This window comes from Salmo salar, chromosome ssa02, assembly GCF_905237065.1.
Source record: "Salmo salar chromosome ssa02, Ssal_v3.1, whole genome shotgun sequence".
Lineage (NCBI taxonomy): Eukaryota > Metazoa > Chordata > Actinopteri > Salmoniformes > Salmonidae > Salmo > Salmo salar.
This window is the reverse complement of record NC_059443.1, coordinates 81,327,498-81,339,987: the sequence shown is the minus strand read 5'-3', so window position 1 is coordinate 81,339,987 and position 12,490 is coordinate 81,327,498. Positions and strand designations below refer to the sequence as shown.

At 44.3% G+C, this 12,490-nt stretch overlaps 2 protein-coding genes across 6 annotated transcripts in view; both read left to right on the top strand.

Annotated features, from left to right (window-relative positions):
* LOC106594732 (protein sidekick-1) overlaps positions 1–352 on the top strand; it is a 438,074-nt gene extending 437,722 nt beyond the window's left edge. For 2 of the 4 annotated variants that reach the window (XM_045713029.1, XM_045713028.1), the window contains exon 29: positions 1–351. This exon is cut by the window's left edge and continues 122 nt beyond it. In XM_045713029.1, the coding sequence (XP_045568985.1) occupies positions 1–220 (220 nt within the window). In that variant the 3' untranslated portion in view covers positions 221–351. The other 2 variants (XM_045713026.1, XM_045713030.1) reach the window with 2 other exon arrangements.
* A 3,056-nt stretch (positions 353–3,408) lies between these two features.
* LOC106594941 (zinc finger protein 883-like) lies at positions 3,409–11,444 on the top strand. Of its 2 annotated transcripts, none has more exons than XM_014186337.2 (2): positions 3,409–4,341; positions 8,733–11,444. In XM_014186337.2, exons 1-2 carry the CDS (start codon positions 4,008–4,010, stop codon positions 10,100–10,102), a joined length of 1,704 nt encoding a protein of 567 aa, XP_014041812.1. In that variant the 5' UTR covers positions 3,409–4,007; the 3' UTR covers positions 10,103–11,444. The 2 variants fall into 2 exon arrangements, with proteins under 2 accessions (XP_014041812.1, XP_014041806.1); XM_014186331.2 differs by having other exon boundaries at positions 8,730–11,444.
* Positions 11,445–12,490: the final 1,046 nt, after the last annotated feature.

Sequence of the window (12,490 nt, the reverse complement as noted above, 5' to 3'; positions counted from 1 at the left end):
TCCACCGTATGGCTACGAGGAGTGTTCCAGCGCTGACGGAGCAGAGCCCTACTACCAGACCGTGGTCACACAGCACAGCACAGGAGGAGTGTACACACCCACTGGGCTGCCCGCCCACACACACACACTCCCACACACACACACGCACACACACGCCAACCCCAATACTAATCCACCAGGCTCACGCACGCCCGTCACAGGGTTCTCATCCTTTGTCTGACACGTGCACGTGCACACATGCGCACACACACACACACACACGCTCACACACACAGAGGGCGGAGCGGGGGAGGTTTGGAGCCCACTACTGTGGTAGGACACAGGGATGGAGGGAGAGGAGGAGGGAATGAGAAGAGGGAGAGGAGGATGGGGGAGAGGAGGGTGGAGGGAGAGGAGGGTGGGGGGGAGAGGAGGGTGGGAGGAAGGAGGGAGAGGAGGATGGAGGGAGAGGAGGATGGGAGAGGAGGATGGGGAGAGGAGGATGGAGGGAGAGGAGGATGGAGGGAGGGAGAGGATGATGGGAGGAGAGGAGGATGGGAGGAAGGAGGGAGAGGAGGAAGGAGGGAGAGGAGGATGGAGGGAGGGAGAGGAGGATGGGAGGAAGGAGGGAGAGGAGGATGGGGAGAGAAGGATGGAGGAAGAGGAGGGAGGGGAGAGGAGGATGGAGGGAGAGGATGGGAGGAAGGAGGGAGAGGAGGAAGGAGGGAGAGGAGGATGGGGAGAGGAGGAAGGAGGGAGAGGAGAATGGGGAGAGGAGGATGGAGGGAGAGGAGGATGGGAGGAAGGAGGGAGAGGAGGATGGAGGGAGAGGAGGATGGGAGGAGGGAGGGAGAGGAGAATGGGGGAGAGGAGGATGGAGGGAGAGGAGGATGGGAGGAAGGAGGGAGAGGAGGATGGGGGAGAGGAGGATGGAGGGAGAGGAGGATGGAGGGAGAGGAGGATGGAGGGAGAGGAGGATGGAGGGAGAGGATGGGAGGAAGGAGGGAGAGGAGGAAGGAGGGAGAGGAGGATGGGGAGAGGAGGATGGAGGGAGAGGAGGATGGGGAGAGGAGGATGGAGGGAGATGTAGAACCAAGAGAAAATACTATGTCCACACCCACACACCTCCCTCCTTCCCTTCTCCATGCCCCACTGAACAGGAACGACTGTTGGTGTAGACTTCTTAGTGGACTTCTCCCTTTCTGTCCACTTAGTTCATGCTCCAATCACATCAGCGTGTCAATGTGTGTTTCCAAATCATAGATTTACTATTGTGATGTCACTGTGTACACACACACACACACACACACACACACACACACACACACACACACACACACACACACACACACACACACACACACAGATATTCCACATCTCTCTGGAGTGTGTGTAGTTCTGCACTGTCACAGAATGAAACAGTGATGTAACAGAATGAAACAGTGATGTCACAGCTAGGGAACTGAGAAGTGTGGAGTTACAGGCCCGATATCCGAGGGGACGGTTTTCAGGGTCCCACGGTTTCACAGACACAGACACTGAAGCTGCTGAAACAGCTTTTAAAACAGAAACACAAGAAGAAGAAGAAAATTCAATTGACTTGATAATCATCTCAGCTTTGGACTTGAGGGAGGGAGGGAGGGAGGGAGGGAGGAGAGAGGGCATGATGAAGGAGAATGTTGTAAGCATTTAAATCATCTCCAGTGCGAGCATGACTGTCTGGTTGTCAGGGAGACCATTAGCTAGTTTAGTTTGTTTAGTTTGGCATCTGAACCATGTCTGCGTCCTAATATAGTGCACTACTTTAGACCAGAGCCTCGTAGGGCTGCATAGAGAATAGGGTGAGATATAGTCGTCCACTCCTCTACTGCCCCCAGACGTGTTGTTTCACTGGAATCAACCTCTCCCTGTCTAGGGGGGGGGTGTGTGTGTGTGTGTGTGCGCACGTGTGTATTTCTACAATGGCTTTTGTACAGAATAAACTTTTTACTGTGTCTGACATTGCACCCAATTCCCGAGTGGCGCAGCGGTCTAAGGCACTGCATCTCAGTGCTAGAGGCGTCACTCCAGTCCCTGGTTTGAATCCAGGCTGTATCACATCCGGCTGTGATTGGGAGTCTCATAGGGCGGTGCACAATTGTCCCAGCGTCATCCGGTTTGGCCGGGGTAGGCCGTCATTGTAAATAAGAATTTGTTCTTAACTGACTTGCCTAGTTAAATAAAAAATGATATATATATATATATAAAGGCCAGCACTACCCTCAGGGCTCTGGTCAAAAGTAGTGCACTACAACCCATAGGGCTCTGGTCAAAAGTAGTGCACTACTAACACCTGTTAGACTCCATCTTTCTCTCTATCACTCCATCAGGACCCAGCACAGAGAGTCAGTCCCACCAAGAATCCCTGTTAGCCTCCATCTCTCTCTGTCTCTCTATCAGGACCCAGCACAGAGAGTCAGTCCCACCAAGAATCGCTGTTAGCCTCCATCTCTCTCTCTGTTTCTCTATCAGGACCCAGCACAGAGAGTCAGTCCCACCAAGAATCCCTGTTAGCCTCCATCTCTCTCTGTTTCTCTATCAGGACCCAGCACAGAGAGTCAGTCCCACCAAGAATCGCTGTTAGCCTCCATCTCTCTCTCTGTTTCTCTATCAGGACCCAGCACAGAGAGTCAGTCCCACCAAGAATCCCTGTTAGCCTCCATCTCTCTCTCTGTCTCTCCATCAGGACCCAGTACAGAGAGTCAGTCCCAACAAGAATCCCTGTTAGCCTCCATCTCTCTCTATCAGGACCCAGCACAGAGAGTCAGTCCCACCAAGAATCCCTGTTAGCCTCCATCTCTCTCTATCAGGACCCAGCACAGAGAGTCAGTCCCACCAAGAATCCCTGTTAGCCTCCATCTCTCTCTCTGTCTCTCTATCAGGACCCAGCACAGAGAGTCAGTCCCACCAAGAATCCCTGTTAGCCTCCATCTCTCTCTATCAGGACCCAGCACAGAGAGTCAGTCCCACCAAGAATCCCTGTTAGCATCCATCTCTCTCTCTGTCCATCAGCACCAGAGCGAGAGAGTGAGAGATAGGGAGGGGGCATGTGAGGGAGAGAGGGGACATGTGAAGGAGAAAGAGACGAAGACTGAATGTCACACACGTTAGGTGTAGACTGATGATGTCATCACAATCCTTTTGGTTATTAAACAGTTTATTGTCAATCTCTGCGTCTTTCATTTACATTTACATTTTAGTCATTTAGCAGACACTCTTATCCAGAGCGACTTACAGTAGTGAATGCATACATTTCATACAATTTTTCCCCCGTACTGGTCCCCCGTGGGAATCGAACCCACAACCCTGGCGTTGCAAACGTCTTTCGTGTGTGTGTGTGTGTGTGTGTGTGTGTGTGTGTGTGTGTGTGTGTGTGTGTGTGTGCTCACACTATATAAAATCCAGTGCTATTTGCATGTGATGCCAGTGTTTGTGTTGGTAACCCACTTTTTATATTATGTAGCAATAGTAATAATTTGGAATACAGAGTGTGACTTTGAGAGAATAACACATTACCTGTTTTTATGACAGTATTTAATATTCATGTACATATTCATATTACACTTGTACATCTGTGTATTGGAAAGTATTATTTTAAATGAATATGACGTTCTTTGCAGTGTAGTGAATTAGTGAAGTAAATTATTTTGTTGAACGGCCTTGCTCACTCCCACTCCAGTCAGCAGATGGCGACGTGAGTCTTTCAGATGACGCTTCTTGCGTGACGTATAATCTAGTGGACGGGGTGGGACTCTTTTTTCAACAACAACAACGATGACTACTCCTTCCACCACCTCCGTAGCACCGCTAGCAAACATTAAACCGAAACGTTGAAGCTCTTTACACCAACGTTGTACTTATTAAGTGGTTTCAACACACTCGTCATAGTTACTAATTACTCCATTTACGTTGTCTACTACCTGGCTTGTTATGTTAGTTTAACTCTGGGCTAGTCGTTAATGCTAACTAGCTAGTTAACATCCCCGACCATGAGCTCACTAAACTACTCCCCTCCTGCTAAAGAAGATGAGGTCTACTGGACGGAGAAAGAAACTCTGGGGCTGAACGTTGTCGTGAAAGAAGAAGAAGAAGAGGAGGATGATGAAGAGGATGCCGTTTTTGGAGTGAAGGGGGGGAAGGAGGAAGAAGAAGCTTTCAGAATAATAAAGGAGGAAGATGAGGCTATCACATTGAAAGAAGAAGAGAAGGATGTAATAGTGAAAGAAGATGAGGCCATCTCAATAAAAGAGAAGGAAGACGTTTTGGGAGTGAAAGGGGAGGAGGAGGAGGAGGGAGAGGAGACTGAAGATCTGAATAACACCAGTGAGTATTATTTAAAAAACGGGCACAAACTCTCTGCAGTTGTTGAACCACCGTGTGGTTTTTAAGGGGCGTTCTACTGAGGTTTTACACTTGTTCTGTACTGTAGGAATCGGGTAATTCCATATGATTTCAATCACTTTCTGACTGCACCCATTTTGGTAACTTCAATGCCAAAACATTCAGTAGAGGGTTAGTTCCGATTATGGTGATGCCTTCCATTGTGTAGGTATGTATAGAGCCTCGTTATTCTTGTGTTACTTTTTATTATTACTTTTTATTTTAGTCTACTTGGTAAATATTTTCTTCTTGAACGGTACTGTTGGTTAAGGGCTTGTAAGTAAAGCATTTCACGGTAAAGTCTACACTTGTTGTATTCGGCGCATGTGACAATGTTTGATTTGATTTGTATAGCCACGCACATTGTTTAAAATGTTGACCCACTGAAGGACCAAGCACACAAACAACCGGTAGAGTAAGTTCCAATGTTATTCAATTTTGCAATATGTCCCCCCCCCAGACTGTATACCAAGAATTGGTCAGTCTAATTTATTAGACAAGAGATAGGTCAAAGTTCACCCACTTTGCATACCCTACCCTGAGACGTCCATGTCTTCATCACTGGAAAAGATCAACGGTTGAGTTTGAGCTCTTTTGAAAGCTTACAAACAGGGTTGTCAAACTATTTCACAATTTTTAAGACAATTTTTTATTTTTTACCTTTAAAATAAATGATCTACAAACACGTAAACTCTATTGATATCAAACTCAACTGTTTATCTATTTCAGTGAAGAAGACATGGATGTCTCATGGTAGGGAGGGGTATGCAAAATGAGTGAGAACTGCTATCTCCTGAATGTTTTGGCATTGAGGTCGAAAAAGTCACCTTCTGACCTCTTCTACCATGGGCATGTTTGGAAGGTTTCTGGACTCTTCTACCATGGGCATGTTTGGAAGGTTTCTGGACACTTCTACCATGGGCATGTTTGGAAGGTTTCTGGACACTTCTACCATGGGCATGTTTGGAAGGTTTCTGGACACTTCTACCATGGGCATGTTTGGAAGGTTTCTGGACACTTCTACCATGGGCATGTTTGGAAGGTTTCTGGACTCTTTTACCATGGGCATGTTTGGAAGGTTTCTGGACACTTCTACCATGGGCATGTTTGGAAGGTTTCTGGACACTTCTACCATGGGTATGTTTGGAAGGTTTCTGGACACTTCTACCATGGGCATGTTTGGAAGGTTTCTGGACACTTCTACCATGGGCATGTTTGGAAGGTTTCTGGACACTTCTACCATGGGCATGTTTGGAAGGTTTCTGGACACTTCTACCATGGGCATGTTTGGAAGGTTTCTGGACACTTCTACCATGGGCATGTTTGGAAGGTTTCTGGACACTTCTACCATGGGCATGTTTGGAAGGTTTCTGGACACTTCTACCATGGGCATGTTTGGAAGGTTTCTGGACACTTCTACCATGGGCATGTTTGGAAGGTTTCTGGACACTTCTACCATGGGCATGTTTGGAAGGTTTCTGGACACTTCTACCATGGGCATGTTTGGAAGGTTTCTGGACACTTCTACCATGGGCATGTTTGGAAGGTTTCTGGACACTTCTACCATGGGCATGTTTGGAAGGTTTCTGACCTCTTCTACTATGGGCATGTTTGGAAGGTTTCATTTAAATATAAAGGGGTGCAGTTAGAAAGTGATTGAATTCATATGGAACAACAATGGTTTACTCTAGTAGCCAAATCCTCTATCCTACCAAATAACACAAATGTATCCTATACTGACTAGTCTATTTACCCATTAGGTCTAATACATGTATCCTATACTGACTAGTCTATTATCCATTAGGTCTAATACATGTATCCTATACTGACTAGTCTATTATCCATTAGGTCTAATACATGTATCCTATACTGACTAGTCTATTATCCATTAGGTCTAATACATGTATCCTATACTAACTAGTCTATTATCCATTAGGTCTAATATATGTATCCTATACTGACTAGTCTATTTATCCATTAGGTCTAATACATGTATCCTATACTGACTAGTCTATTTACCCATTAGGTCTAATACATGTATCCTATACTAACTAGTCTATTATCCATTAGGTCTAATACATGTATCTTATACTGACTAGTCTATTTATCCATTAGGTCTAATACATGTATCCTATACTGACTAGTCTATTTATCCATTAGGTCTAATACATGTATCCTATACTGACTAGTCTATTTATCCATTAGGTCTAATACATGTATCCTATACTGACTAGTCTATTTATCCATTAGGTCTAATAAATCAAATCACATCAAAGTTTATTTGTTACATGCGCTGAATACAACAGGTACAACAGGGGGTACCTTACAGTGAAATGCTTACTTACGAGTCAATGTGGAGGCTATATACAGGGGGTACTGGTACAGAGTCAATGTGGAGGCTATATACAGGAGGTACTGGTACAGAGTCAATGTGGAGGCTATATACAGGAGGTACTGGTACAGAGTCAATGTGGAGACTATATACAGGGGGTACTGGTACAGAGTCAATGTGGAGACTATATACAGGAGGTACCAGTACAGAGTCAATGTGTTAATGTTCAGGGGCACCGGTGTCGAGGTAATTGAGGTAATTATGTACATGTAGGTAGAGTTATTAAAGTAGCTATGCATAGATAATAACAGATGGTGGGGGGGCAATGCACAGAGTCTGGGTATCCATTTGATTAGCTGCTCAGGAGTCTTATGGCTTGGGGGTTTGCCATGCGGTAGCAGAGTAACAGTCTATGACTAGGGTGGCTGGAGTCTGACAATTTTGGAGTCTTTGACAAGTCCTGGATGGCAGAAAGCTTGGCCCCGGTGATGTACTGGGCCATACGCACTACCCTCGGCCTTGCGGTCGGAGACCGAGCAGTTGCCATACCAGGCAGTGATGCAACCAGTCAGGATGCTCTCGATGGTGCAGCTGTAAAACCTTTTGAGGATCTGAGGACCCATGCCAAATCTTTTCCGTCTCCTGAGAGGGAATAGGCTTTGTTGTGCCCTCTTCACGACTGTCTTGGTGTGCTTGGACCATGTTAGTTTGTTGGTGATGTGGACCTCAAGGAACTTGAAGCTCTCAACCTGCTCCACTGCAGCCCCGTCGATGAGAATGGGGGCGTGCTCTGTCCTCCTTTGCCTGTATTCCACAATCATCTCCTTTGTCTTGATCACGTTGAGGGAGAGGTTGTTGTCCTTGCACCACATGTTCAGGTCTCTGACCTCTTCCCTATAGGCTGTCTCTTCGTTGTCGGTGATCAGGCCTACCACTGTTGTGTCATCAGCAAACATAATTATGGTGTTGGAGTCGTGCCTTGCCGTGCAGTGGTTGGGGTATGTACGTACAGTCACTGTGGGGACGACGTCCTCGATATACTTATTGATAAAGCCAGTGACTGATATGGTGTACTCCTCAATGCCATCGGAAGAATCCTGGAACATATTCCAGTCTGTGATAGCAAAACAGTCCTGTAGTTTAGCATCTGCTTCATCTGACCACTTTTTTATAGCCCGAGTCACTGGTGCTTCCTGCTTTAATTTGTGCTTGTAAGCAGGAATCAGGAGGATAGAATTGTGATCAGATTTGCCAAATGGAGGGCAAGGGAGAGCTTTGTACGCGTCACTGTGTGTAGAGTACAGGTGGCCTAGAATTTTTTTCCCCTCTGGTTGCACATTTAACATGCTGATAGAAATGAAGTAAAACTGACTTAAGTTTCCCTGCATTAAAGTCATCGGCCACCAGGAGTGCCACCTCTGGATGAGCATTTTCCTGTTTGCTTATGGCGGAATAGAGCTCATTGAGTGCAGTTTTAGTGCCAGCCTCGGTCTGTGGTGGTATGTAGACAGCTACGAAAAATACAGATGAAACTTCTCTAGGTAGATGGTGTGGTCTACAGCTTATCATGAGATACTCTACCCCAGGCAAGCAAAACTTTGAGACTTCTTTAATATTAGATATCGTGCACCAGCTGTTGTTTACATAAATGCATATTGTGGAGAAACCTTACCACCGCCCCATGTCTTACCAGAGGTTCTGTCCTGCCGATAGAGTGTCTAACCAGCCAGCTGTTCTTAATGTATCCTATACTGACTAGTCTATTTATCCATTAGGTCTAATATATGTATCCTATACTTACCCATTAGGTCTAATACATGCATAACAACACTAAGTTTGATAGTGTTTATATTAGCCTCAAAGCACTACAGCCACTCTGTGATGACGCGCTCTGCTCGTTTATTGGGGGATCTAGTCTAGATTAAACCTCATTGGAAGACAGTTTTATCATGTGGAGGTTTCATTCAGGTCTCTCTGTTTAATCAAATACTCTCTTTAGCAGGAGAGAGACCAGATTCTAACTCTGACAGCGGGAAGAGTCCCTCAGTGGAACCAGACCCAGTGATGCCCAAACCAGCAAGACGACACCCCTGCTCCCACTGTGGAAAGAGATTTACTACATTAGAATACCTGAAAGTACATAAAAGAATAATACACTTTGGAGAAAAGCCATACCACTGTTCAGACTGTGGTAAGGAATTTAGCCGGTTAGATGGCCTGAAACAACATGAGAGAATACACTCTGGAGAGACGCCTCACCACTGCTCTCAGTGTGGAAAGAGTTTTAGCTGGTTAGGGAGCCTGAAAATACATGAGAAAACACATACAGGGGAGAAGCCTTACCACTGCTCTCATTGTGGAAAGAGATTTTCCCAGTTAGGGCATCTAAAAGGGCATAAGAGAACGCACACTGGAGAGAGGCCTTACCACTGCTCCCAGTGTGGGAAGAGATTTACCCAGTTAGGAAACCTAAAAAATCATGAGCTAATACACTCTGTATATAAGCCTTATCACTGCTCCCAGTGTGAAAATACATTTTTCTCATCAGATTCTCTGAGAAAACATGAGATAACACACTCTGATGAGAAACCTTTCCATTGTTCCCAGTGTGGCAAGAATTTTTTTACATTAGGGTCCCTGAAGGAACACGAGCGAACACACACAGCAGAGAAACCCTACCATTGCTCTAAGTGTGTAAAGACTTTTTCCTCATCAAAATACCTTAAAGAACATAAAAGAATACACTCTGGAGTGAAACCTTACCACTGCCCCCAGTGTGAAAAAAGTTTTGTCCGACCGAGGGACCTGAAATATCATGAGAGGACACACACAGGAGAGAAGCCTTACCGCTGTTCTCAGTGTGGAAAGAATTTTTTTTTATCAGGACACCTGAAAAGACATGAGCTAACACACTCTGTTGAGAAGCCTTTCCACTGCTTCCAGTGTGGGAAGGATTTCACCCAGTCAAGATACCTGAAAAAACATGAGACAATGCACTCTGTGGAGAAACCTTACCACTGCTCCCAGTGTGAAAAAAGTTTTGCACGGTCGGGGGACCTAAAATATCATGAGAGGACACACACAGGAGAGAAGCCTTACCACTGCTCCCAGTGTGGAAAGACATTTTTTTTATCAGGACACCTGAAAAGACATGAGCTAACACACTCTGTAGAGAAACCTTTCCACTGCTTCCAGTGTGGGAAGGATTTCACCCAGTCAAGATACCTGAAAAAACATGAGCTAATACACTCTGTGGAGAAACCTTTCCACTGTTCTCAATGTGAAAAGAGTTTTAAGAATTTATGGAACATGAAAGTGCATGAGCAAAGACACACAAAGGAGAAGCCTTCTACTGTTCCCACTGTGGAATGAAATGTTAATGGTTTTATCAACTGAAAGAGCATGAATGAATCCTCACTCCGGAGAGAAACGTCCGAAGCCATTATTTATACTGTGTAATTTAATCCTTTTTACATGTGTGAACCTTTTTACCATCCATATCAATTCGAACCTGTCTATGCATACAGGAAACTATTATTTCCTTCACCACTCATCAAAAAGGAACTGTGTGACAAACCTGGACGTTCTTTAAAAGAAGTGGTCATTTTTAGAATGTTGGGACATTGTTTGAAGCCACATCACATGGACTTAACGTTTATCAGGAAACACACAAAGTGCATATCTTTGGGTTTATGTTTATGCCACATTAATAAAATAAAGATGGGTCTTATAAAAGCCTGCACTGCTGAATTTGCAAGAATATAACTTTTCTTTCATTTTGATTTTGGCACAAATTAAAATGTGTCACTGACTCCACCCATGGATTGATGTTTCAGCATTGTCTGTCTCCATGAAGAGTTCTGTGTTCAACTAGCCACGTGCAACATAAACGCGCAGTTACAAGCCTAGCTCAAGCATGCTTGAGTGGGTACCAGATCAATATCCATCGTCATAATACGGATAGCATGTAGCCTGAGCTAGAAAGTGAAGCTAACTAGTTGGCTAGCTTTATACAGTACAAGAGAGTAGATCTAGCTAGCTTTATACAGTATAAGCCTGAGTAGATCTAGCTAGCTTTATATAGTATATGTCTGAGTAGATCTAGCTCTCTCTCTCCAGACATACTCAAACCTAGGAGAGGCCCTCCTTTATACAACACAACCCCTCTGATGGTTCTGGTCATGGTTGGGGTCAAACAGGGTGCAAACCGACCTTCAGACCCTCAAAAAACCACCCCTAGAATATTGCTGTGATGTTTAAACTTTATTTGTAGATGTAGAACTTGAAATAGAATTGACTTTTGATTTCTTTAAAGAATTATCTTAGACTAAAATGTAGTTTAAAAACTAAGCATTTTATGATTCGGGGCTCTAACCCCTCACCTGCTGCTTTTAGTTGCTCCTCCCCAAGTCTTTGTTCCCCTGCCCCTACCACTTCCCACCCTTCCCCCGTTTTCTGAAACATGGCCTGGCCATAGATACTTATAACTGACTGCCCAATTAGTAGAGGGAGAGAGAGAGTCTGACTTTGATGTCTGTTTAAAATGTTGTGACATTCAAGTTTGTTATGTTTAATACAGCTGGACTAAGATTGAAACCCTGTCTCCCTCTCCAATTTATTTGTATATATTGAATAAAGTTGGACTCAGAGTGCAACCTTGTCTCGCTCCCCAATTAATTTGTAAACTTTGAATAAAGTTGGACAAAGACTGCAACCTTGTCTCGCTTCCCAATTAATTTGAAAATGTTGATTAAAGTTGGCCTCAGACTGCAGCCTTGTCTCGCTCCCCAATTCATTTGTATATTTTGAATAAAGTTGGCCTCAGTCTGCAACCAAGTCTCACTCCCCAATTAATTTGTATATATTGAATAAAGTTGGACAAAGACTGAAACCTTGTCTCGCTCCCCAATTCATTTGCATATATTGAATAAAGTTGGCCTCAGACTGCAACCTTGTCTCTTGTCTCGAGAAGACATACCACTGCTCTCGTTGTGGAAAGACATGGACCTGAAATCACATGAGAGAAATGAGAGGCTGTGTTCTGACTTTTGCTTTTGACTGAAAATGTGTGTTTTTGTCATGAAATCTAATTGTATATATAAAATCATACTCATGATTAGGCCTACATTTTGTTTTTCATCTCGAAGCATGGTCATGGGATAGGGGCAGTATTACTGTATTTATCCCCAAGGGTACAGTCATGTGACACGGCAGTATATAGTAGTACTGTATTAATCCCCAAGGGTACAGTCATGTGACAGGGGCAGTAGTACTGTATTAATCCCCAAGGGTACAGTCGTGATGGGGCAGTATATAGTAGTACTGTATTAATCCGCAAGGTTACAGGCATGTGACAGGGGCAGTATATAGTAGTACTGTATTAATCCGCAAGGTTACAGGCATGTGACAGGGGCAGTATATAGTAGTACTGTATTAATCCTGTCGTGTCTTTGGGCATCATTAAAACCGAATACTTATTTTTATCAAATAACTCTCTGTAATTATTATTACGCGATTAACTGATTAATTGTGTAACTGTAATTAACTAGAAGGTCGGGGCACCAAGGAAAATATTCAGATTACAAAGTTATAATTTTCCTAATATAATTTTCCAGATATCATAATATCTGACCTATGAGTCTTCTGATTTAATGACTTATTTTTACCTCGCGTCAGTCTCATTCCAAACGTCGTAAATTGTTGTTATCTGCACGAACCCAGTCTTCACTAAGTCATCCATACATCAATTGTCTTAAAATA

What these genes read in the sequence shown, in the direction of transcription:
- LOC106594941 (XM_014186331.2), top strand. Translation starts at nt 4,008, where the DNA reads ATGAGCTCACTAAACTACTCCCCTCCTGCTAAAGAAGATGAGGTCTAC. An exon ending in TGAAGATCTGAATAACACCA is followed by an intron (nt 4,342 to 8,729) that starts GTGAGTATTATT and finishes TACTCTCTTTAG; the next exon opens with CAGGAGAGAGACCAGATTCT.